We start from the raw sequence: 26532 nt of genomic DNA on the forward strand, positions 1-26532 counted from the left end.
ATAAAAATAAAAAAAATTTAAATCATACTAGTTCAGCTTCTCAATATCACAGAGTTTGTAAAATGATAACCTTTACAGCTAATTGATGTGGAGAGGATGATGATACACCCGATTGACGTCTTTGTGCCATTATGATACTAGCTGATTAATGTAAACCCTAGAATCCTTCACTGATGGCTCACGAACACTCCTGGTTTTAATTAAACTGAAATACTAGATAGATGTCACTTGAGAAAAACTCGAACTGATGACTCACGAACACTAAACTAGGGTTTCACAAGACGGAGTTGCACTCGCATGTCACGAAGGAGGTAGGTACCCTAATGATCGATTTTATTTTTTTAAAATCAAAGTTTTTTAAAAATGTGGTTCGGATGCCTGAGAAATGATGACTGATCAGAGGAGTTGGCGGAAGGGTTATATTCGGTAATACACATCACTTACCTGTGCCTTTTGGTAAATACAAAATCATGATACACTTTTTGACAGATACATTAAACATAATACGCTTTTTGATAAATTGCCGAAGATATTTTAATAAATTATTCTATTCTAAATTTATAACCCTTATGTGGGTCCACAATATCCCACCAATGCGAATCCCGGTATAAATTACTATTGCGAAAACCGGCTTTGCCTTTTTCATTTTATTTTTTGGCGGATGATTGATCCGGCAAGTATAACCCGGTGGGACCCGCTGTCGTCGTCGTCGTTGTCTATGGCACAAAATCCAACACGACGCCAGGTCGGTTTCCTGTCCTCTCGTGCCACCTGGCGGATGACGCGCCCGGACCGCGAGTCCTCCCCAAAACTTCACTTTATAATTCCCTCACGTCCGATTTTTATTCCTTATCGCTGATCCAATCGGTCTGTGTTTCTTCATTTTGCCCGTCTCATCGGCGAGAGCAGCGGGAGGGTTTCGCCATGGTTCCTCCGAGAAAAGACGACGATCTAGGCCGGACCGAGGGCTACGACCGGTTCCCCAACGAAGACGCCTCCGAGGGATTTAGGGAGAGCGATGACAGTGGTTCCGGATCGACTCCGCCTGCACGAGTTAGCGCTGCTGGGGAAGATGTTTTCGGGAGGCTGAGAGACGTTCTCAGTGGAGAATCGGATGAACGGGAAGCCGCAGTGCTGCCGTGGCTCCAGGCGCTGGATCTGCAGGTTCTGGGTGCCTGCCGTGCGGACGAGAGGTCGAAGCCACTGCTTAAGCTTAACGTCTCAGGAGGCCCGGCGGAGGAGAGGCTTCTGGCGCAGTTAAGCCAGGTTCCCGTTCATTACCTTCCCGTATCTTGGAAAATTTCATGTTTCGGATATGGATTTGTTTATAATTCTGGCGCTCCGCCAAAACATCGGTTTAGAAAGTTCGCTTTATTTTCTTTGTAAATGCTAGAGCAATCCCTCTTTTTCGGTACTCTAATCCTTTACCTTTTTTTTTTTGGGTGGCCCTTATTTGTATTTATTTATTTAAATTATTATATGTGATCAGCATTTTGAAGCATCGGAAGTAGGGATGTTAGCAAGGTGCTTGTGCGTTCCTCTTGTTTATGTTCGCGTAGGGAAGGTCAAGAAGCAAGGGAACATTCTTTGTCCAACTGCTAAAAGGTGACCGGCAAGCTTATCTTTCCCCATTTATACTTTTTTTAGATACAGAAAGATAATCTATTTTGTCTTTCTTTGTTTCTTTTTCTTTTTCTTTGATATAATTGTTTATTTTTCTTCATATCTTCATTGTCTATGGGAAATTCAGCAGCTAGATTCTTTCTTTAACTATATACTCTTTGTTATATTCACTAATGTTGTTAAGAAACATAAATATAGTTGTTTTCATAGTTGTATGACTCTTAAGTAATTAAGGTTTCAGATAGGTTATTGATCTTTGACAGTTTCAGTTTTCCTGCAGTGATTCTGCATGAAAATGCAGGTCAGTTCATGTTTCCATTGTATCGCATTGTAAATTATCTAATGCTTCTGTTTCATTCTTGGAATTTTTATAATGTATAGGGAGAGAGAGCCTACTGCAAGATCTACTCAAGTATTAGATTGCTAGATACTATGATAGTCATGCATTCTAGTGAAAACAAGGTGGAAATGATTTCATAATTTTTTTAGTTCATGGTGGAGCATTGAAGTTTGCAGCAGTATAATTTCTGATATATTTTGATCATGATTAGTATCTTCTCCTGTACAATACATCACAGATATGTGGCATTTGGAAAGCAGAAAAGTAACCCACCGCTGAAATCACTTGCACATTAAAAGTAAATGATCTGAAATTGATACCAAAAAATATATGAGGAGTACATCTCAGATACGTGGAATTTGGAAAACAGAAAAGTAACCCACCACTGAAATCACTTGCACATTAAATGTAAATGATCTGAAATTGATACCAAAAAATATATGAGGTGTACATCGCAGATACGTGGAATTTGGAACGCAGAAAAGTAACCCACTGCTGAAATCATTTGCACATTAAATGTAAATGATCTGAAATTGATACCAAAAAATATATGAGGTGTCATAAATAAGACACTGTGATATGATTCAGCTAATTTTTTTTTGTTGAAAATTATGCTTCTTTTATACCTTTGTGATTGACTTTTAGCAGAATTCTCTTAGTAGAAATGCTTGCTTTCTTGATTACAAGATTTTTCCTTCTGTTCAAATACATAATGGCAGTAAATAAAAGGTTAGGAAAAAGATTGTAGTTTTCTCCTAATTTTACATAATTTTAAATCAAAATTCATGACCTAGAGGATACTTGAGAATCGTCATGATACATATAATGTGGCTGTCTTTTGATAGCCTCATTTCTAAATCCTCGAGGAATATTAAATTTCTATATTTAATGGAAATGTTCATAATTAGAAAAGTGACATCTTGCTTTAGGTTATATGCTATTAAATGATTGTAACAATAATCTCATTTAAAATTTTTCTCATGACAATTTAAAGGGTGTGTATAATGATATCTATTCATTTGATGGTGCAGAATATGCATTATTGGAATATTCTGAGCCATTCATGAATATATGACTAAAACTTAATGTGCCCCACATAAGAAGCTGTGCTCATAAGTTAAAACTGTAATAGGTTGGATAATCACTATCGGTTGTGGGAAGGATAGGGTCTTCTCGGTTTTACTAACCTGGTATGCAGTGGATAGCTTTTGATTTTGTGGCACTTCTCTGTTTGGTGCTATTCTATCAAGTCTGAATAATAGACTTTCATTTGTCTTACTCTAGCCTTGTCATATTTTCCGCTTTGATTATCATTGTGGTTTCAGGCTATTAGCTAGTTTAATGTTTGGATGTGAGATTGCACTTGCACTTGCACTTTTATGTTAAGTTAATTTATTTCAAGCGTTTGGAAGATATATCGTCTTTGTTGTTTGATCAGGATTCTATCTGAACTTTACTAGTGATGGCATGGTTCATCATTTCAAGTGAAATTGACTTTTGATTTGTAGGTAATTGGGCGTTTGTGATGTTCTATTAAGATCTGTGATTTATGAGCAAAAGAAGGTAGATTCTTACATGGACTTATGATACATTTATTTATATAATTGTTCTCATATCCAGTGGATTCTAGCAGTAGGATCCATTTCTACCAGTAGATATTTATTATGAGGTTTGCATGCTTAGTTTTTGGTTGAGATTTGGAGAAAGGCCCGTAATATTTTATTTATGCAAGTTAGGTGGATAAATTACATGCTTTTAGTTTGATATCAAGTTTTTTTAGATTTGTACCATTGCATAAAGGAAAATTTTTGTTGTATGTTAGCCTTATTCATTCGATGCCTTATAAATTCTACTTTTGTAGTCATTTTTGTGCTATGCTATCTTTTTAGCCATTAATTCATTTTTTTGCCATGCCTTTCTATTTGGAAATTTATTATGTATGAGCACTTGTTATTGTGTTCAAAATAGTTATCTCCCAGGCTTTAATCTATTCTATTTGAGAGAAATTGGAGTGGAAGAAAAAAGGGTGGGCAGGGATGATTGATTCTTTTTTTGTAAAAAAAATTTGAAAATGATAGGAAATTTTTTTACTTCCTTTCTCTCATATATATACATGTATGTATAAATACATGAATGTATATACACATATGTACATAAATCACACAGCAAGTATCATTCCCCACTTGCCCCATGTTGATGTTTTTGCCTCTGCCTTAGACTTTGATCCTAATTGTCTCCTTGATCATCTTCTGATCACTAATATGGAAACAAGTAAAAATATAATTGATATTTTTTTAATTTTCATCTCGTTTATGGAAACTTTGCTAAAGAAAATCTCAAATTGTATCCTTTAATTCATTTTCTTTTCATATCTTTTACTTCTTCCTATTTCGTTTTCTCTCCTTCTGGTGATACAAAGCTCGATTGTAGAAAAGTGATGTTGTGACATTTTCCTTTAGTAGAAAACATTTTTCTGATCTAGAAATGCCCTTGTCTTTGACCATAAGACTTTTTTGGCCTGTGTTGGTCATCATTGTTCATGTCCTTATGCATCCACTATTACTGTTTTGCTTGCTTTAATAAAGCAACCTTTGTGCGTTCTGTTGCTGGTCTTCTGCAATGCAAATTTTAGCCAAAATGATTTAAGTTGTTTCACACATGACCTGGTTTGATTCATTATGCAATTAATGTTCCACTAGGATATAAAACAATGAATATTATTCTTAAATTATTGGGTTGTGAGATGGGAACTCATGCAATCAGTTTTTGTTTTCAATTAGTTGATATAAATATCTTAATTATCTGATTTTTTTTTCCTTTACCTTAACTTTCTCACATAGTTGTTGCTAAAATAAGTTGGTTTTGTGATAAATTTTCTATGGAAATGTTTCCCTGTTGCCTAAGTCTTTTCACAAATTTTAACTTAAATACGTCTTCCAAGTGAACGTAAACTCCTACTTGAGAAACCTTCTAGTCAGCTAGCATTAGTGTTCGAAAACCACAAACAAATGGAGTTGTTTCAGTGTCATTCTTTATAAGAAAATAGGTTGTTTATTTTATGTTCTAAGATTTTTTTTCCCTTCATCTACCTTTTCCTTTCTACCCCTAAAGTCAGACACATGATATTTTGTTAATAACACTCCAAGTTGAGACCAACATCATGGATTATGTAAATATTTTAAGAAATTCAGTGTCAAACGCCAAAATGGTCTAGTGTTTTTTTTTTTTTTGCCTATTCTTTTCAATCTACAATTGACAGACTTTGCTCTATCTGTTGAACATATTTGTTTAGATGCAAAAATTTCAGTATGGAGTAATATTCTCTATCTAACTTTATTTCTTTCATCTTTTAATTATTTGTCAAAAGTGTTATGAGAGTTTTAATTCATAATTGAATGCTCTTTCACTTGTTTTATTTACATTCTTGCTTAAGGTGTTTTGCCAAGTTTTTTAGGTTCTGCTTTCTGTCTTTGTACAGGGGGCAACTGAATCTCAATCTCTTGCCATCTTCTAACATGCGCCTCTCATTTATCGGGGATGATGGATGTACAGAGAGATTAGCTGTTTTGAGCAACGATTTTGATAGCCCTGATGTGGTTATCGAAGAAATATCGGCTGATACTTCTGGCCGTTCCTTCCTGCTAAAGCTACCTGGACCTCAGATCTTGTACTATTGGTGTTCTGAGAAGTCTAAGATCCATGGACGTGAATTGCTTGCTAAGGTTTCAGTTTATTCTTTCTCTAGTATACTTTTTATAGTTGCATTACACATTATTAGGGCTTCCACAATGGTGAGTTTTAAGGAATGTTATAACTGCTTTCACATGTTAACGCCATTGCTGGTGGACGTTAATGGCTCCGTGGCATTGAACCCGTTCAATGCCTTTCTTCCTTTCTTTATCAAAAAAATAATAAAAAATAAAATATTATTTATTAAAAAAAAATCTCACCTGGTGCTGCATGCACCAGGTGAGTTTATTTAAAAAATTTAAAACTAAAATTTTAAAAATTAAAATCAACAAATAAAATTGTATGGCCATATGGACCCATACTTTTTAAAATGTATTTATTTAATATGATATAATTTTAAAAATGATTGAGTGGACTGTGAGATTCATAAATAACGAGTGTTAATGTTAAAAGGAATGTGAGTGAAAGAGATATGTTGTTATAATAAGTATGTGGCAGTGGATCCAATACTTTTTGATGAGGTAGTGGGTGTTATAATGGGAGTGGGTTAGTGGATGCCCTTAGCATTACTACTTGGACTCGGTTGTTCTTCCTCTCATTCCATGTTGCCATGATACAACATGAGCATGAGTATGATATGCAAATGTAGCTTGTTGAACTCATCATCTTCTCAAAAGGAAATCACGAAAATGCAGAGGAAGAAATGAGTAAGAAGAAGAATAAGCATAGGAAGAAGATGTGTAAGGAGAATAAAATATGGTTTCTAGGGCAGCATGTGGAGGCCATCATGAGGCAGCAGCAGGTGAGCGAGAGCAAACAAGGGCAAGTAGAAGTGAGAAGGTGATTAGCGTGGAGCTTGTGGGTGGAGGTGATCTACTATTCGTTAATAGTAAGTGAATTAGGTTAGGGGACATTTCAAGAAACCCTCAACTCCCTGAACTTTTATACCTTTTCAAACCCCTAAACCATAAACACTATATATACATTATATGGTTATATAATATTATATGCATGACATACTATTATGATCCAGTCTCTCTGATTCCTTTGTCTGAAATTTGAATCTCTAAAATTTTTGTTTTTGATTTTTTTTAATGAATTCCCATGTCCCCAATGTGAAAAAAAGATTACTAGTATATTGTTCTTGGTCTTCAGGGTCCATACTCGTGTTTGATTCACATGTACAAGTCAGAATAGCATAGATTACTAGTACATTGTTCTTACATCATCCTTGAAAGAGTGATGTTTCTACTAAAGCAGATTGATATTCTAATGTGTTGTAGGTGATCTTATTTGTGAGAAATGATTGCTTACTATTAATAATTTGCATGTCACAGATGAAAGATTTACTAAGAAGAAAGCCCTCTTTGTCCTGTCTTACTGGAATCTCTGAATCACGCCTTGATTCATTTGCAACGCACCTTCGGGCATATCTTCTTGGGGGCTCGAGCAGTGCAGAGGTAAGTCCAACTGCCTCTTGTCCCAGTGAAAGAGAATGTCAGTCTTCATGTTCTATTTCTCGATCATTTCGTTCCCGCACTATGTCAGCACATGCCGGAAAGGCTCATTCTTTATGCCAAGGTAGTCTTAGTCCAAGGCTAAACAGTTTCAAAGATGAAATGCCAAGAATGTTATCCTCCATCCGAACTAGGGAGAAAATTAAGCACCATGGAGATGCCCATCCGAGCACGTTGACGATAAGTTCTGAATTGATTACTTTAATTTCTCCTTCAAATTCAAATGTCGCATACTCAAGCAAGCAGGAGTATGATAATCCAAGCAACACTGGTGGAAGTTCAACACTATCCAGTTGCCTTCCTGATATCCCATCATTGCCATCTCCTATCTCAACATTCAGTCCTGTTTCTATTCACCTACCACTTACACAGATTATTAGTTCAAGTTCCTTTTCTCCCTACTACTGCTGGTGCCCTCCTTGCCCATCTTCGCTGCAGTACTCGGTGAACCCTTTCCATCTTTCATCCGCACCATCCGAGTTAATACCTCTTCCACCTTTGTCTTCTTTGTTGCCTGTTGCTTCATCCACAGTTGCATCTGTTCCATCTAGGCTGCCCATTGATGTTGCTGAGCGTCTAGCTTTGTCTCTCCCTACTCTTGTTCCTGATCCATTAATTCCTTCATCAATTTCTGTGTCGTTGAGTTTGCCATGCTCACAACAACTTCCCATATTTACACCCTTCATGTCTGATCCAATTGTCCACATCCCAATGTTTGATTTTTGTTCTTCTGGTCCGGGCTATCTTGTTAGTGCTGGACCGGCTATATCTTCTGTCATTTCACCATTGCTTCCAAGCCTCATAAACCCTCTGATTCCAAAGGCAGAATCTTTGATGGAGAAGAATGCCAGGGAGACGCTTCATATGCTTATGGCTTCTGCACCCTCTTTACCTGGCCCACAGTTGATGAATGTCCTCCCTGCTGTGCTCAACAAATTGGGTGGAAATTTTTCTTGTGCCAATGTGAGTAGCACTTGTCGTTAATATTTCTAATTCGATCAGTATTCATGTGTCTTATCAATGATTCATTTGTTGAATGATTGTGCAGATGGTGAATAATACTTCTGCACTTCCTAGCAGCAGCCAGTTATTCTGTGATGGTTTCTCCGATATATATGCTGTTTCAACTGGCTTGTCCTGCTTGAATTTGCATTCCGAAGAAGGGGCTCCTCAAATAGGTGATTCTTTGAGATTCACCATGGCCGGCCATTTGGACAACGATGATAATATTGACGAACCACCTTGCGATGGCGACTTGCCTTGAAAGGGTCATGTGAGCTGTGTAAATTTTTAGCAAAAGTGAATATAAACGGCGTGCAGGGTATTAGATTTTTGCTGGCTAATGTTAGTAAAAATGGCTTTTGAAGAAACTAGTCATAACGATTTTGAAACTCGATCAATTAATGCTCCATTTTTTGAATGCTCAGTTCTTTCTAGTCAACTTATTTTCCTAAGTTATTCATAGATGGTGCATTATAACGAGCAGCACCCATATCTCTACGTGCAAAAGCACAATGCCAAGCAATGCCGATATACAGTACACGTTGCTGTAGTTGTATAGGCCTTCGGTCTGGAATTATGCGATCATGACATTGATTGAGGGGTCATTCTTTAGATGGCTGACTAGGTGCAAATTGTTTCAGCTTATCTTTTAAGTAACCATCTAATTAATAAATGTATGGAATTATGTATATGCATGTTATTATGGTAATTAGAATTGGGCTGCCCATCCAGTCCTCAACACATAGCTAACCGATTGAACCGGCCCTTGTTGTCTGTTTTAAAATGCCTCAACTCACAGCACAGCATGCAACTGGGCCGGCTAATATCTATATATTTTCCCGATTTCGAATGGATGTAGTCTTGTATTTAATGAGGACCGCCGCCACCTCCTCCTCCTCCTACTCCTACTCCTCGTATTCACTGGAACAAGTCGCTCTGCTGCTGGAGAAATGCTGTACCATGAACCACCTTCTCCAGCTTCAAACCCTAGTCGTAAAGTCCTCCTTCGCCGCCGACAGTTTCATCCGCCTCTACGCCAAGCTTCTCACCCTCGCCGCCCTCCGCTCCTGGGGCTGCCTCCACCACGCTCGCTGCCTCTTCTCCGCCGCTCCGCCCTCCGCCCTTCCCCTGCTCTGCGACCCCATGATTCGCGCCTTCTCCCGAAGCATCTTCCCGCTCGCCGCGCTCCCCGTCTACTCCCTTATGTGCCGCCGTCGCATCCCCCCGTCCCCCTTCACCTTCCCCTTCCTCCTCAAGGCTTGCTCCCGCGCCGCCTCCTCTCTCTTCTCCCACTCGGCCTCCGCCATCCACTCCCGCATCCTCCGACTCGGATTCGACTCCGATCCCTTCGTCCGCAACTCCTTGATGACTCTCTACTCCCAGTTCGGTATCCGTGACGCCCGCAAGCTCTTCGACGAAATGTCCCAGAAGACAATCGTCTCGTGGAATGTCATGCTGGCCGCGTACCTCCGGATTGGGGACCTCAGCGCGTCCGATGAGCTCTTTCGCTTGATGCCGCAGAAGAATGTTTCCTCATGGAACAGCATGATCACGCGGTACGTCCGTGCGGGTGACATGGCTTCCGCGAGTAGAGTCTTTCGTGAGATGCCGCAGAAGGATGCCGTCTCGTGGAACTCCATGATTTCAGGATACATCCGTGAGAAGAATTATGGGCGTGCCTTGGATTTGTTCAAGCAAATGCAGTCCATCAATGTGAAGCCGACGGAGATGACGGTTGTGTCTGTTCTCGCTGCATGTGCGGAAACTGGTCAACTGGATCTTGGTCGTGAGGTGCATTTCTATGTGTGGAAGAATGATTATCGAATTGAAGGGTACGTGGGTAATGCTCTGTTAGACATGTATGCCAAATGCGGAAGCTTGAATATGGCCTGGAAACTATTTGATGAAATGCGCCTGAAGCACGTAACCAGCTGGAATGCAATGATTGTGGCTTTGGCCGTTCATGGGCAGTCAGAGGAAGCTCTAAATCTATTTGCCTCGATGGAGAGGGAAACAAGCCATGAAGGTACAAGGCCAAACCATGTCACTTTTGTAGGAGTTTTGATTGCTTGCAGGCACAAGGGACTTGTAAAAGAGGGACAGGTTTATTTCAAGAGAATGATCGAGGAGTACAAGATTGAGCCAAACCTAAAACACTTTGGTTGCATGGCTGATCTGCTAAGCCGGTGCGGTTTGATACAAGAAGCGTATCAAATGATCAAGGAGATGCCAGTCAAAGCAAATGCAGTGCTATGGAAGACAGTTCTCAGTGCTTGTAAGGTGTATGGGAATGTTGAATTGGCAGAGAGTGCCTACACAGAACTTGCCAAGTTGGGAGCACCAAGTGAGGCAGAGTATGTTATAATGTCAAACATCTATGCAAATGCTGGAAGGTGGGCTGATGTTGGACGCATGAGAACTGGATTGGTAGGTTGCAGCATCGCAAAGCCTCCCGATTGTAGTACGATTGAACTGATTTAAGAGGATAGCTTCAAAGTATTGTGATTGTCGTGCCGTTTTAAAGCCTGATTTCTTGGTCTGGTAATAGCAGCCAGCTGAGATATTCAAACAGAATTGATCGAAACAAAAACATAAATGTTTGGCTTGGTGGGATACAGAATTTGCACTTCCACATTTAATCCAGGGATCCTATCTTTGGTAATCTATGCAGAGTTTTTGCTGGTAAGTTTGGAAAAGATTGGCGTTCAGTTGAATATGTATGATAATAATGCATAATGCATGCATATATAATGCATATTCCTTCTTGCAGGCTGGTTTATGTTCTGAAGGTGTTTAAAGAATGATTTCATCTAAAAGCTGAGAAAACGGAATGGTAGGAATGATGTGGATGAAATATCGATCAAGTTGTCATGCCTCGGAGGGGGAGGGTATGATGAACTGTCTTCTATATTGATCAAGTCGTCATAAGGTCTCTGGTCAATACTACCTGCATACAGCGATTGAATTTCTCCTGTCCCTTGCACCTCGAAACTCGAGGCAGATTCCACGAATATATACGAAACATGTTAAATAATAGAATAATGAAATGAATGAAGAGTGAGTACAGTAACATACCTTGGGCCAGGGGCGTCCTTTGGTGGATCGGTGAGCTAGTCGTGATGCTGATCGAGTCGTCATGATCAGAAGAGTAGATGAATGCGAGTCGGATGAGGAGCTAGATCTGACTACCCGGAGTTGAAACCGACCTAGATCCAGAAGACGGCGTGTAGATTGAAACATGATAATGACACGTAGATCGTGATATAATATCGACATGCATGTCGGGATATGACATTGGCACGCAGATCGGGAATGATATCGGCACACAGGTCGGGATATGACATCGGTGCACAGACCGAGATATGCCAACGATACAGAGTTGGATAGTAACAACGACGCGTAGGCCAAAACACAATAATGACACGGAGAGAACGAAATGGCAGCTTGATGGTTAGAACATAGCGGTGGCTTAAAGGCTAGATCGTGTTGAAAAAGCATGTCAACATGGATCGGATACTGGATTGGCGCTGGAAGTGTACGACGACATGGATCAAAGGATGACAACGGCTGGTGTGGCGCGAAGGTGGCAACCGCTGGTGGCAACGACGGTGAAAGGGGCGATTGACGGCGGACGACGTCAAAGGCGGGCTACCTGATAGCGCATGAGAGGCGGTGGCTGGAGGTAAGTGTGGAGGAGGTGACGGTGGCCGGAAGTGGCAGTGCGGACTACTGCTCTCACCCAAGGCGACAACGTGAGTGGGAGAGAGAGAGAGAGAGAGAGAGAGAGGGAAGAGGAGGTTATTGGTGTCAACAACCCCGGAGGCGAAATGGGGAGGCAGCAGACCGAGGTAGCGGTGGCGATGGAGGAAAGGGGCAGCCGACCGACTTCGTAGGAGAGCAGAGGTGGCGATGTCGGCTTCAGTATCAACGCCAACAGTCGACGTGGAGAAGGAGACCTCCCCCTGCGTGCGACCTTGGCGGTGGAGAAAAACACAAAGAAGAAGCCCCCTATTATGAACTGTGCCCCTCCTCTAAAAAGCCCTAACAGTAAATTCCCTAAAATGTCCCTCTCTCCTTTCTTAATTCCTCTCATGTCCTTCAGATATATTCACATCACAAGCTTTTCCTTCAAGTGTAGTTGAAGGAGACGCGAGTCCAACAGATTAGATAGTCCATCGCAAAGGCTGAATCACTCCCGAGCACAGAGTCAGATTGCTGGGTTTGTCGTGAAATGTCAAACCCATATCTATGATGATGTTGATCGAGCAACGGAAGCGGTGTCGAGCAAGTGACAGTAGCGATGCCAATTGAATGGCGATAGCAATGATGAGCGAGTGATAAAAAAGAGTACTGAACGAAAGTCGAATGAGATAAGTACCGGCGAAGCAATGAGCGAGGCAAGTGTTGATCGAACGGCGCGCGCCAGGTAGAGTGGCGAGAAAAATAAGTGATGATCGAGTGGCAAAAAATAATACCGAGCGGACACCAAGCAGACAATCGAGTGAATGCCGAGCGGGCGATAGGGCGAATATTGCGCGGGCGATTGGGCAAATGTTGAATGAACGACGAAAATAACGCCCTGTGAGCAATGACGATGTCGAGCGAGCGACAAAAACAACATCGAGTGAGCGACAAGTCAAATGATTATCGATCAAGCGACAAGCGTGATGCCGAGTTGAACAAGGAACGGAAGACCGAGCAGGCGACTGAGCAGATTCTTAAGGGGTGATAAAGGTGTGTCGAGTTGAGCGACATAAGGAATGTTAGAAATACTGAGCTGAGCGGCGTAAGGAGTGTCAAGCGGAGTGACAGACGAATACCGAGCGGAGCAATCGAGCGAATGCCGACCAAGCGATTAGGCGAATGCCAAGTGAGCGATTGGACGAATGCCGAGAGAGCGATATGGCGAATGTTGAGTGAGCAATTGGGTGAATGTCGAGTGGGCGATCAAGTGATGTCGAGCGGGAGAGGAGCCCGTGAGTCACACGAGTGGGGTGTAAAGCCCATAAACTAAGTGGACTCGGAGCCCGTGGGATACTTTGGTCTGGCACCAAAGCGATACTCCGATCTGAGATCAGTGGCGATACACTGGTCCGAAACCAGTGGCGATAACTTGATCCCGAATGGGGGAGGTTAAGCCCTGAAGTCAATAGAAGTGGATCCCGTAGCAATATGAGGGAGTAGAGCCTTTATCATACCTGATCATGGAGTAGTGTAGATCGACTGAGGATTTGATTTGGTCCATCGACTCCTAAATGCCCGTAAAGTCGGGGAGAGAAATAATGTCGATCCCTTAACTCCCAAATATCCACGGAGTCAGGGAGAAAATAATCTGAGCCCTGACCATCAAAGGGAGTGAAGCTCATAACAATATGAGGAAGTAGAGCCCGTTGCAATAGGAGGAAGCAGAGCGTCGTGTGTGGAGGGTGCAGAGCTTGTAGACATAAGAGGATGCAGAGCCCCATAGGTGGAGAGTGCAAAGCCTGTAGTAATACGAGGATGTAGAACCCCATAGATGGAGGGTGCAAAGTCTGTAGTAATGAGAGGATGTAGATCCCCATAGATGGAGGGTGCAGAACCTGTAGCAATAAGAGGATGCAGAGCCCCATAGATGGAGGGTGTAGAACCTATAGCAATAAGAGGATGCAGAGTCCCATAAATGGAGGGTGCATAGCTTGTAGCAATCAGAGGATGTAGAGCCCTTGGGTGGAAGGTGCAGAGTCTGTAGCACAACTAATCAAGGAGTTGAGCCCCTAATTCCTGATCGGAGAGTAAGACCCCTATGCCGTAATCAAAGAGTGAGGCCCCTAGATCCTGATTGTGAAGCTGTACTGCGAGTCTCTGATCAAGGAGCTATGTCCCTAGTATCTGATGAGAAAGTTGTGCCCTTAGTATCTGATTGGGGAGCTATTCCCCAAGTATATAATCGGGGAGTTGTGTGCCTAGTGTCTGATCGGGGAGCTGTGTCCCTAGTGTCTGATCAAGGATCTAGGGCCCTAGTCTTTGATCAAGGAACTAGACTCTTACTCTCTCATCAGGGAGTTGTAGTAGATCCTGTGATCATAAAAAGGGAGTAGAGCTTGTAACATATCTGATTGAGGAGTCGTGTCAACCGGCTAAGGATTTGCCTCGGTCCATCGATTCCCAAATACTAGTGGAGTCGGGGAAGTATATAATAGAAAAACTAACTTGTCGACTAGCTGCGGATTTGACTTGGTTCCTCTACTCCCGAATACCTGTGAAGTGAGGGGAATATAATGTGTTCATCAAAATCCACCGGGGTCATGATGATGTTAGAGTTTTTTGGCGTTGTCCATCTTTACATTTCATATCAAGCGAAGTTCCCATAGACGACGTCAAATTTAACCCCGTCTGAAATCTGAGAAGGCGGAATGACACGAATGATGTGACTGGAATATTGACCAAGTCGTCATTGTTGGTGCAACCTTAGGTCAAGGTTGACCTGGTTGACCCGACTCGAGTTGACTTGACTCGAGTTGTATTTTGATGTTTGACTTGGGAAGATTGTTGATGCAACCTTAGGTCAAGATTGACCTAGTTGAGTTGCATGTTGATGTTTGACACTCGTGGAAGAGTTGTATTCTTGATGTGAGACAAGAATAGATGGTTGGGAGATTATTGGTGCAACCCTAGGTCAAGGTTGACCTGGTTGACCTGAAAAGTCCAAGTATGGAGACTTGCAACGGAAAAGTCCAAGTTGGCACGCGAAAAGTCCAAGTACGGAGACTCGGCTGGAAAAGTCCAAGCACGGAGACTTGGCACGGGAAAAGTCCAAGCAGTAGCTTGGCGCGGAAGTCCAAGTATGGAGACTGACGGGAAAGTCCAAACAGGAGTTCGCACGGAGAAAGTCCCGTGAGTGAGCCAGCAATGGAAAGTCCCGTGAGTGAAGCCGGGCAGCAGTTGGAAAGTCCCGTGAGTGAAGCCAAGCATTGGAGCTGGTGAGTGAAGCCAGGCAGGGAAAGACCTAGTGAGTGAAGCTAGGGTTGGGAAGTCCCGGTGAGTGAAGCTGGAAGGAAAGTCCCGTGAGTGAAGCCAGACAATGGTGAGTGAAGCCAGATTGGAAATCCCGGTGAGTGAGCCGGTGAAAATCCTAGTGAGTGAAGCTAGGTGAATGAGAAAGTCCTAACGATGTTAGGCGGTGTGAAATCCTGGTGAGGAAGCGGTGGAAAGTCCCGTGAGTGAAGCCGGCGAGGAAAATCCAGATCGATCAAGGTGATCGGACAGTCGGTGTTAGAAGTCCAGTGAGTGAAGCTTGCGCATACGGAGTCGGAGAGGGCTTGGTGAGCTCGTCTCCGAACTAGGTTAGAGGGCACTCTAAACCGAGGAGTTGGATCGGTGCGACCGATCCGGATATCACAGTTTCGATCGGTCGGTGACCGATCGTAATCGATCGGCTCATCGACAGAATCGATCGGTCCGAGACCGATCAGATCTCGAGAAGAAAACCGTGGATCGGTCTGGCGACCGATCCACCTGACGGTGCACCGATCGTGAATGGCGTGAGGAGCGAAGCCCGATCGGCATGGACCGATCAGAGTTCTCGATCGTCCACGCATCGAGGCTGATCGCGACACCGATCGGTCCGGGACCGATCAGTGACAAATGTAAGCCTCGTGCGCTTAGGCCGATCGGTCCTGACCGATCAGGTTCTAGCTGCGACGCAACGCTAGTTTCTTCACCGCTTTCTTCTTCGCAGTATAAAGGGCCGAGGGCTTCTACAGGCTTCTTCTTCTTTCGAAGTACTCTCCTTCGCCGAATCTTTTCGCTTCTGCCGAGCTTTGGTTGAGCTCATCAGGCCTTGAGTTCGAACTCGTCGAAGCTCGCGTGAGTTTCCGGTGTTCTAGGCGGATCAGAAGCCGCTTCATCAAGGTTCCACGACAACAAGAGGCAAGCAAGTGTATTACAATTTCTATTGTTCTTGTTTGTTTTCTCCATTGTTGTACTCCTTTGTTGTGTAAGATTGTGGTGAGGTTTCTCCACCCATAAGGAGTTTATATTAGCCGGTTCTCCGGGACTCATCCACCGACGGATTGATCGGACTCGTCCACCTTACGGACACGCCGAGGAGTAGGAGCCCTAATCTCCGAACCTCGTTACATCCATCGAGTTTGAGGTTTGATTTCTTTCCGTGTCGCTCTATTGTTTTATTTCCGCTGCCTAACCTACATCGTACGAGAGCAATTGGGGTCGGCTATTCACACCCCTCTCTGGCCGCATGAAGGATCCTAACAGTGGTATCGAGCGAGGCCGCTTCATCGGATCAACACCGGGAGCACGGGCTGAGATGGATCTCATGGAGAAGATGTCACGATTCAACCTTCTACGAGTCTCACGACAACTTCACATATCGAAGGTAAGGATGATGTATTTTCTTAGGACTAATATGTTAAATTGGTTTTGTGTACAAGAAGGGTTTTCCCCACCGATGGATGAGGAAGGAAAACCTATCAAGAAGAAGGAGTGGACGAAAGAGCAAATCCACCAATCCACAATCAACGACGAGGTAACGAAAATCCTTGAATTTTCATTACCTAGTGATATCTTGCATAAGATAGGTAGATACAACGATGCCAAGGTGTGGAACAACTTGGCAAAGTTCCATGAGGATAGCTCAAGTTCAAGCCAGAGGAGCTAAGTGAGCCAAGTAGCTCACATCATGGAGGGAGCGAATTGGGAGTTGAGGGCTACTCAACATCCAAGGAAGAAGAGGCGGAGAGTTCCTCTTGTTCAAGTTCGGAGCAAGAAGAAGAGGCATCTACCTCCGGAAGGGATGAGGAAGCGAGCTCACACCCATGCCCAAACCTAGGTAACTCAAGCATTTCAATTTCAAATAAGTTACATATAATATGCTTTGAGTGTAGGGAGTGTGGACATTACAAGAGCAAATGTCCAAAGAGAGTTAGGAAGACTCCACCGGCACCAAAGGTCAAGGAAGCCGGAGTCCCAACACGCAAAGGCAAGAAGCACGTGGTGTGCTTTCAATGCAAGCAACGGGGACACTATAGAGCCAATGTCCGAGGGGAGGAAACCTCGCAAGGACAAGAGATCGAGCACATCGATAGGGGGAGCTAAGGCAAACCCTAAGGTATCTTTTAAGGCTCATTCGTGCAATTCTAGTAGGATACATGCTAGTAATTTTATTGCATTAGTCAATAATGATGAGCATGTTAACACTAGAAATCAACACATGTGCTTAGGTGCTAAACATGTCAACCTAGATAGGGATACTACTAGGAATGCTAACCCTAGGTTTAACACTTCTAAGGTTAAGGAAAACCTAGGTAGAAACCCTAAATCAACTAGACACATGCCTAGGAACACCTCAAGAAAGAACGACAAACCAAACTCTGAGGTATGAGAAGAAAATCAAGTCTTGAGGTCAAGACTGACACTTTCTAGAAAAGGCTCTTAAGGATTTGACTCTAGGGTCTAGGGTCAAAACCCAAGTCCAAGGACAAGAAAGGTTTGGGTCACAAACCTAAGTCCCAAATGGTCAAGCCCACTTATCATAATGTTCCATTCGATCATGGAACAAAACCTAGGGCTAGGAAGACCATTACCAAGGTTACAAGGGAGTCACCCCTATAGTTGACCTTGATGAGACCCAAACGACCAAGGCTTCAAAGCCTAAGAGGGTCATTAGGAGGGTTGCTAGGGAAGTTATCCCTAGTGAATATTTAGTGAACCCAATGAGCTCACATAGATTTGGTTCCTAGGAGCATCTTCTCTATCCCATAGATGGGTTAGAGAGTGTCAACTCCAATTAGAAGGGTAGTTAACCCAACTTTGAGGAAATTGACACTCAAGGAGCATTTTCAAGGTTTTTGGGAACCTTTGAAAATGAAATGGAATAATCTTTATCATTCACTCCTTGGAAGAGTAAGTTGTGCCAAAGTAAGAATATATTAATCTTACTTTAAATTGACACAATTTGGAAAAACCTAGAGAAATATCGAATTGGGATTTTGATATTCTCTTAGGTCCGGGCCTTAACTTAGAAGTGCTACTCTTGTAAAATCTTAAATGGTATAAATCAAACAAGAGATCAAGAAATGCCAATTTGGGTTTTGACATTTTCTTGGAGCACTTTGGGCAATCTAGGGTTAGATTTTAAGTTAGCAAAGTGGTTAAGGATACTTAGATAGGTAATCTAGGTATATTTATCTATGCTAACTTACCATGATTGGTTGCCATATGCCATGCCATGACATCATATTTATCTTATTATCATTTGAAATGTCATGATAATGCTTAGGTTATCTATATGTCATGTGTTAGTTTAGTTTCAAACTTTATGCCATGACATCATGACATTGGCACATGTTTTCATTTATGATACCATTTTATGCCATGTCATCATCTCTTGCATTAATAATCAATTGAATTGATTTAAGGACAAACATATAATTTGATATTGAGATCAAATTGGTGTTTAGAAAATGCATGAGAACTTAGCCTAAGTTGACCTTAACCCATATCTCACATCAAAATTGACTTGGATGTGTTTGATACACTTTAGATGTGTGTGAGATATTAGGATCATGAGTTAGGATCAAGGTGCATAGGTTTGTACCTAGATGAGCCTAATTCAAAATGGGGATCATAGGGAAAGCTTGTGTACAAGTCATGTACATCTAGCCCTAAGATTATGGTCCTAAATTGAATGGTTTAAAAGCATTTTAAAATTGATTTGAAAAACCTTGATGAAGCTTTTCTAGTGATAGCATTCATCATTGAGCAACTTGATACAAAGTTGAGTTAAACTTGAACTATTTCAAAGTTTTTCGAACTTTGTATCAAGATTTGAAAATGGAAACTATCTTCATAGAAAATTATTTTTCCATGATAGTGTATGATATGAGGAATGTATCCTCAAAATTTCACAATTTTGAATTTTCTAGAATTTATTAGGGGTTTCGAATTTGGAGGAAAATCAGAAATCCCTGATCAGTGTCTGGATCGGTCGCTGGACCGATCCAGAGGGCTGTGGATCGGTCTGGTGACCGATCCAGTGAGGTCCGATAGTGTGCCAATGTGCTGAAATTCGATTGCATGTCTGAAATTTCGGCTGAAAGTTGGTTTTAGATTTATAAAGGTTTGAAACTCTCCAAGACATTGTTGATCAAGGGGGAGTTGGCCTTTAGGGAGTTTTAACTATTAGTCAAGGGGAGTTTTTAGGACTTTCGAGGATTAGTGATATGGGGTTATCACTAAGTTGGTTGTTGAGTTTAGTATCGAGGGAAATTAAGAGTTTCAACGAAGGTATGGGACTTTCATTGAAGAAACTCTTGACCTTGATATTCCTCCTTTTTTTGATGTGTGTCGAAAGGAGAGAGCTGGAGAATTATTGAAAACCCAAGTTAGGTTATCAGGTTAACCTAAGCTGGGGAAGAATGTCGAGGAATGTTCAGGAAGAACATTGGAATTCTTTTGATGTGTGTCAAAGGGAGAACTATCGAGAACCCAAGTTAGGTTATCGTTAACTAAGGGAGAATGTCGGAGAATGTCAGGGAAGAATCATCGACATCGAAGATGGTTGGAAAACCTAAGTTAGGTTATCGGGTTAACCTAACTTGATTATAGTTTTGTCAAACATCGGGAGATTGATCGACCTTAGGTCAAGGTTGACTGGTTGACCCGACTCGAGTCGACTTGACCCGAGTGTATTTTGATGTTTGACTTGGGAAGATTGCTGATGCAACCTTGGGTCAAGATTGACCTAGTTGAGTAGCATGTTGATGGTTGACACTCGTGGAAGAGTTGTATTCTTGATGTGAGACAAGAATAGATGGTTGGAGATTATTCATGCAACCCTAGGTCAAGGTTGACCTGGTTGACCTGAAAAGTCCAAGTACGGAGACTTGGCAACGGAAAAGTCCAAGCAGGGCTTGGCACGCGAAAAGTCAAGTATGGAGACTTGGCATCGGAAAAGTCCAAGCACGGAGACTTGGCGGGGAAAAGTCCAAGCAGGTAGCTTGGCACGGAAAAGTCCAAGTATGGAGACTTGGCAGGGAAAGTCCAAACAGGAGTTTGCACGGAGAAAAGTCCCAGTAGGGAGCCTGGCAAGTCCTAGTGAGTGAAGCCAAGCAATGGAAAGTCCGGTGAGTGAAGCAGGCGGTTGGAGAAAGTCCCAGTGAGTGAAGCGGGCGAGGGAAAGACCTAGTGAGTGAAGCTAGGCGGTTGGGAAGTCCTGGTGAGGCAGAGGGAAGTCCGTGAGCGGAGACTGGTGTGAAAAGTCCAGTGAGTGAAGCCAGATGGAAAGTGAAGCAGGCGGTGAAAATCCTAGTGAGTGAAGCTGGTGAAAGAGAAAGCCTAACTGGATGTTAGGCGGTGTGAAATCTGGTGAGTGAAGCCGGTGGAAAGTCCCGTGAGTGAAGCGGGCAGGAAAATCAGATCGATCAAGGGTGATCGGACATCCGTGTTGAGAAGTCAAGTGAGTGAAGCTTGGCGTATGGAGTCGGAGAGGGCTCGGTGGCTCGTTCTCCGAACTAGGTTAGAGGGCACTCCAGGAGTTGGATCGATCGGTGACCGATCCGGTGATCTGCGTTTGCCTCGATCGGTGCGGTGACCGATCGTAATCGATCGGGCTCATCGATTGCAGATCGATCGGTGAGACCGATCGTGAACCTCGCGAGAAGAAACCGTGGATCGGCCGACCGATCCATTTACGATCGGTGCGGCCGATCGAGGAATAATCGATGGCGTGAGGAGCGGCCCGATCGGCCATGGACCGTCAGAGGTTCCCCGATCGGTCCACACCGATCGGGCTCGATCGCGACACCGATCGATCGGGACCGATCAGGTGACAAACAGAAGCCTCATGCGCCTAGGCTGATCGGTCCTTAGACCGATCAGGGTTCTAGCCGTTGCGACGCAACGGCTAGTTTCTTCGCTGTTTCTTCTTCGCAGGTATAAAGGGGCTGAGGGCTTCTACAGGGCTTCTTCTTCTTTCGTGAAGTACTCTCCTTCTGCTGAATCTTTTCTGCTTCCTGCTGAGCTTTGGTTGAGCTCTCATTGTGCTGAGTTCTGTTGAACTCGTCGAAGCTCTGCGTGAGTTTCCTGCTGGTGTTCTAGCTGCTGGATCCGAGAAGCTGCTGCTTCATCAAGGTTCCAGTCGACAACAAGAGGCAAGCAAGTGTATTACAATTTCTATTGTTCTTGTTTGTTTTTCTCCATTGTTGTACTCCTTTGTTTGCTGTTGCAAAAGATTGTGGTGAGGTTTCTCCACCCATAAGGAGTTTATATTAGCCGGTTCTCCGGGGACTCATCCACCGACGGATTGACCGGACTCGTCCACCTTACGGACACGCCGAGGAGTAGGAGCCCTAATCTCCGAACCTCGTTACATCCATCGAGTTTGAGGTTTGATTTCTTTCCGTGTCGCTTCTATTGTTTTATTTCCGCTGCGCTAACTCGACATTGTAGAAAGAAACGAGAGCGAATTGGGGTCGGCTATTCACACCCCCCTCTCTAGCCGTACAAAGGATCCTAACAGTCATGCCTCGGAGGGGGAGGGTATGATGAGCTGTCTGTTAAATTAACCAAGTCGTCATAAAGTCTCTGGTCAACACTATCCGCAGACATCAACTGAGTTTCCCCTGTAACTGGCACCCCAAAGCTCGAAGCAGATCCCATGAATATATAAGAAACAAGCTAAATAATAGAATAATGAAATGAATTAAGAGTGAGTACGGTAACATACTGTGGCCCAGGGGGCGCCCTCTGATGGATCAGTGAGCTAATCATGACATTGATCGAGTCATCGTGACTTGGAAGAGTAGATGAATGCAAGCCGGATGAGGAGCTGGATCTGACTGCCCAGAGCCGAACGCAACCTGATCTTGAAGATGACACGTAAATCAAAACATGACAATGGCTCGCAGGCTGAGATATAACATCAACACACATCTCGGGATATAACATCGGCACACAGACCGAGATATGATATCGACACATAGGTCGGGATATGACAATGATACGACGCCTGATAGTAACAATGACGCGCAGGCTGAAACACAACAACGACACGAAGAGAACGAAATAGCGGCTCGATAGCCAGAATATAGCGGTGGCTTGAACGCTAGATCAGTACTGAAAACGCACGTGAACATGGATCGGATAGTGGATCGATGTCGAAAGTGTACGGCAACACAGATCAGAGGATGACAATGGCTGTGGATGTCAGCAACAACTGCTGGTGGTGGCGCGGAGGCAACTACCACTAGTGGCAGCGACGGCGAAAGGGGTGGTTGATGGTGAACGATGTCAAAAGTGGCCACCTGATCGCGCTTGAGAGGCGGTGGCTGGGGGTAAGTGTGGAGGAGGTGATGGTGGCCGGAAGCGGTAGTGTGGACTATTGCTCTCACCCAAAGCGGTGATGTGTGTGTATGTGAGAGACAGAGAGAGAGAGAGAGAGAGAGAGAGAGAGAGAGAGAGAGAAGAGAAGGTTGCTGGCGTCAGCGTCAGTGACGCCGGAAGAGACATGGGGAGACAACATGCACGAAGCTGCAGATGGAGGCAGCGGTGGCGATGGAGGAAAGGGGCAGTCTTTTGTTGCAATCGACCCAAGTCTGATCGGTACGATCATGGTTTTGATGTGTGTGTCAAAGAGTTTAAGTTAGACTTTCATATGTGTTTGATATGTGTGTTTGAGTCTTGCAGGACTTGGTGAAACACACATGAGGAGCTCGGTGCAATTACGCTTGGGAAGCTCATCCTAGGGCTTGGATCATTGAGTCGGTGAAGGATGGTGTGGAAGGCATCCGAAGGACCGCCAGATGAGGAGCAACGGAGTGGAGCCGAGGTAAGTGGACTTCAAGGCAACGTGAAGGATGACACGGATAGGAGCCGTGGGCTCGGGTGCATCTGAGGGACGGAGGCCGAGGAAGAGGACTTCAAGGGCGACTCCGGAGAGGATAAGTGTGTATGTGTAGTCTTTGCAGTCTTAGCAGTCGACTGCTAGTTTTAGCAATCAACTGGCTGCTAGGGGTGTCAATTCGGGTGGGTCGAGTCGGGTTGGGTCGGCCTGAGTTTTTTTTTAAACCCAACTCGAACCCGACCTGAACCCGAGTTCAACCCAAAACACTTCAACCCGAACCCGAACCCGACCAACCCGATCAACCCGAATCCGACCCATATAACCCGAAAATCTGATTCAAAATGACTTTTTTGGGTTATTTTTCCTATAATTCTTCACTTTTATCTCAATACTCCATCATTATCATACAAACATGATATTAATATACATAAAAATATCTAAATTTTTAAAATAAAATTTAATTTAACCTCAAAAAAACCCACACAACCCTATATTTAAGTCAACTCGGGTCAACCTGGGTCAACCCGAACCCGACCCGACCCAACCTGAAACTTTTTTACTCTCTAACCCTCCAACCCGAATCCGACCAGAACCCGAAAATGCCCAACCCGATCCCGATTTTTTTCAGGTCGACTCGGGTTGGGTCGTCGGGTCGGGTTCATTTGTGACACCCCTACTGGCTGCGAATAGAAACATTCTGTTTGCTTAGCAAACAGCTACCAGTCGACTGCTAGTTTTAGCAGTCGACTGGTAAATGACCGTTGGCAGACCGTTGGTGTTACAAAGTAGCCGTTGGCTACCTCCAATAGTAGCACCAGTCGACTGATGGTTTTGCCAATCGACTGGCACCGAGATGAGTTGATATGATGATAAACTCTCCTCTCTTATTTATAGGAAGCTTTGGGGCTTGAAGGAGGTTACTTATGCTTATTGAATAACTCCTTAGCAATTGTCCAAAGCTTCCAAGCCATTCTCTTCCTCCTAATCTAAATCTTCATCTTGTAAGAGGAAGAGAGCTTTGTGAGAGGTTGTACTCCACCAAGAAGGAGTAAGCTCTAGCCGGAGATTGCCGGGGATTGATCCACCGAAAGATCAAGGGTTCATCCACCTCAAGGACACGCCATGGAGTATGAGCAAACAATCTCCGAACCACGTAAAGGAATTGTGTTAGCGTTTATATTCTTACTTATCTTTATTGCTTTAGCTTTTGTATTTCCGCTTGCGTAAACTAACCTTGTAGAAAAACAATCGATTTGGGGATGTCGTCTATCCAACCCCCCTTCAAGCCGGCCACCGATCCCTTAAGTGGTATCAAAGCAAGGAAGCTCTTCAACGGACTAATCGCCAAGAGGAGCAACATCATCAAATGGCCGGCTCAAGTTTTCATCCACCCAAGTTCGAAGGAGAATTCTCTTGGTGGAAGAAGAGAATGGATGAATTTTTCGAAACCGATTTTAACATTATGCTAATCATGGAAAATGGTTTCGAAATGCCTAGGGATCAAAACAATGAGATATTAGAGAAAATAAGATGGAACAAGAAGCAAAAGAAAGAGCATCTAAGCAAACTTAAAGGCCTTACAACATCTACTAAATGTCATTCCCCTACAAGAAGTAACAAGGGTTGGAAACTACTCAAGCGCCAAGGAATTATGGGAAAAGCTAGTGGAGCTTCATGAAGGTAAATCACTTGAGTGTTGTGAGTTGAAATGTTGTGAGTTGCATTGAGTGAGCTCGACTTATACACATGCTTGAGTGTGAGAGATAGATTAGGTAAATCCCTTGTGAGATTGCAACTTGCTTAATTTTTCAATTGGATTGAAACTACCGTACCTACTGATTATTGTTTGGATTGTATTCATGATTGTTGTGATCTTTAATATGGTCTTAGTTAAATTCTTTTTACTATCTTTTAGGTATTGCTAGGGAATTTTCTATGGAGATGATTTTTAGTTTTCTTTACTTTCACGGGACGTTCAAGAGTAAGTGTGGGGGAATTTGATAACCATGATTTTACTATACTATTCTCATTCATATAATCATGGTTTGATGTAGTTTTCATATATAGAACCCATATTTACATTACATTTTTATACATTGTATCAATTTTGGACTAAATTGCAAATTATGTTATTATGGCTTAATTTGATGCTAATATTTGATCCTTATTTTGTAGGCATCAAAAGGATCATGGACCCGATCAGATCAGGCTGCATTTGGGCTCAAATCAAGGGCTAATCAAGTCGATCAAGCCTCGGAGCATTATAGGCCGTTCATCCAAGATTGAGCAGATCTGAGCCATCCGTTGAAGATCTGGACGATCCAACTTAATGGGGAGTAGATCTGAGCTATTTATGAAGATCCAAAAGTTTTGATCCAGATCTGAGTTCATCCAGCCATTGATCCAGCCGGATTAATCTGGACCGTTCATTGAAGACTGGTCGGATCTGGACCATCCAGTGATGATCTGATCGATCCAACCTACAGGAGAGTAGATCCAGACCCTAGATTAACATCAGTACCTTCAGATCATAATTTGGATGACTTTTTACCGTTGATTTAGCCTGGAATCATCTCAGCCGTCTGTTCAGATCCAGATCTGATTTAAATCTGAGAAGCTACAGTGCAGAAGACGGGCTCGGCTTCGCGATTTCTTGCTACAGTGTCGTCTTCTTCGCGCGACGGTCGGTGCTCCCATTCCCTCATTCCAGATCCGTGAGCTAGCCTTTTTCACCGGCGACGATCTATGAGCTGACAGCGATCATCGACCGAGGTCACAGAAGCGGCAGGGGCGTTCTCCAGACCGCGCAGTTGGTTTCTGTCCATTTCACAATCCGGATGCAGGGGCGTTCTCCGATCCGCGATTTCCATCATCACCGGAGCTGTATGGGCGTTCTCTGAGGTTCCGATCACACTTGCGTTCTCCATTCCATCAGCAACTCCGGAATTGGTCTGATCAATCGATTGGAGTTTGCACATCTTCAGATTCCGGCACTGTTTCCTTGTGCCTTGTGAATTCCACTTGGGTGTGAGCTGTATGGGCGTTCTCTGAGGCTGAGATCATTCGGTGGATTAGTTGGAAGCTCGAGATCTGCTGCCGATTGCCGTATGGGCGTTCTCTGAGGCAATTCTGTTGACAGCAGGATGATGAAGGTTTTGCAGTAAGGATTTGGATGTGGAATGCTTTAGGGTTTAGTTTTCTTTATTTCTTAATCTTTGAATTGTCCACGAACATGCTCAGATCTTGTGATCTGATTACATTTCTTTGCAATTTCTATTTTGTTTCATGTTTCCTTATGCAATTCTGTTTGTGATTTCTTGCTTACAAACCCCAACCTTAGACCTAATTCTGATTAGTTTTTGCAATTCTGATACTAACAGTTTGTAGAGTTTTAAGATTTAGTTAGCAATTCAATCTTTGTTTCTATAATTTTGTTTAAGTGTTGGAATGTTTAATTTGATGTTTAGATTGCCACCTCTATTCAATTTTATTGTGACTGAATTCTTGACCTTGTTTGTTGA

The 26532-nt window shown here is 43.2% G+C and overlaps 2 protein-coding genes across 3 annotated transcripts; both read left to right on the forward strand.

Annotated features, from left to right (window-relative positions):
• The first annotated feature begins 857 nt into the window (after nucleotides 1-857).
• LOC121997120 lies at nucleotides 858-8596 on the forward strand. The gene is made up of 5 exons (XM_042551373.1): nucleotides 858-1266; nucleotides 1490-1605; nucleotides 5442-5685; nucleotides 6991-8133; nucleotides 8219-8596. Exons 1-5 carry the CDS (start codon nucleotides 925-927, stop codon nucleotides 8432-8434), a joined length of 2061 nt encoding a protein of 686 aa, XP_042407307.1. The 5' UTR covers nucleotides 858-924; the 3' UTR covers nucleotides 8435-8596.
• Nucleotides 8597-9035: 439 nt separating this feature from the next.
• Nucleotides 9036-25340, forward strand: LOC121997121 (pentatricopeptide repeat-containing protein At5g15300-like). Of its 2 annotated transcripts, XM_042551376.1 has the most exons (3): nucleotides 9036-10854; nucleotides 10943-11060; nucleotides 25187-25340. In XM_042551376.1, exon 1 carries the CDS (start codon nucleotides 9043-9045, stop codon nucleotides 10651-10653), a length of 1611 nt encoding a protein of 536 aa, XP_042407310.1. In that variant the 5' UTR covers nucleotides 9036-9042; the 3' UTR covers nucleotides 10654-10854; nucleotides 10943-11060; nucleotides 25187-25340. The 2 variants fall into 2 exon arrangements, with proteins under 2 accessions (XP_042407310.1, XP_042407309.1); XM_042551375.1 differs by lacking the exon at nucleotides 25187-25340 and having other exon boundaries at nucleotides 10943-11064.
• The last annotated feature ends 1192 nt before the right edge of the window (nucleotides 25341-26532 follow it).

The sequence above is a fragment of the Zingiber officinale genome, chromosome 6A (genome assembly GCF_018446385.1).
Source record: "Zingiber officinale cultivar Zhangliang chromosome 6A, Zo_v1.1, whole genome shotgun sequence".
Lineage (NCBI taxonomy): Eukaryota > Viridiplantae > Streptophyta > Magnoliopsida > Zingiberales > Zingiberaceae > Zingiber > Zingiber officinale.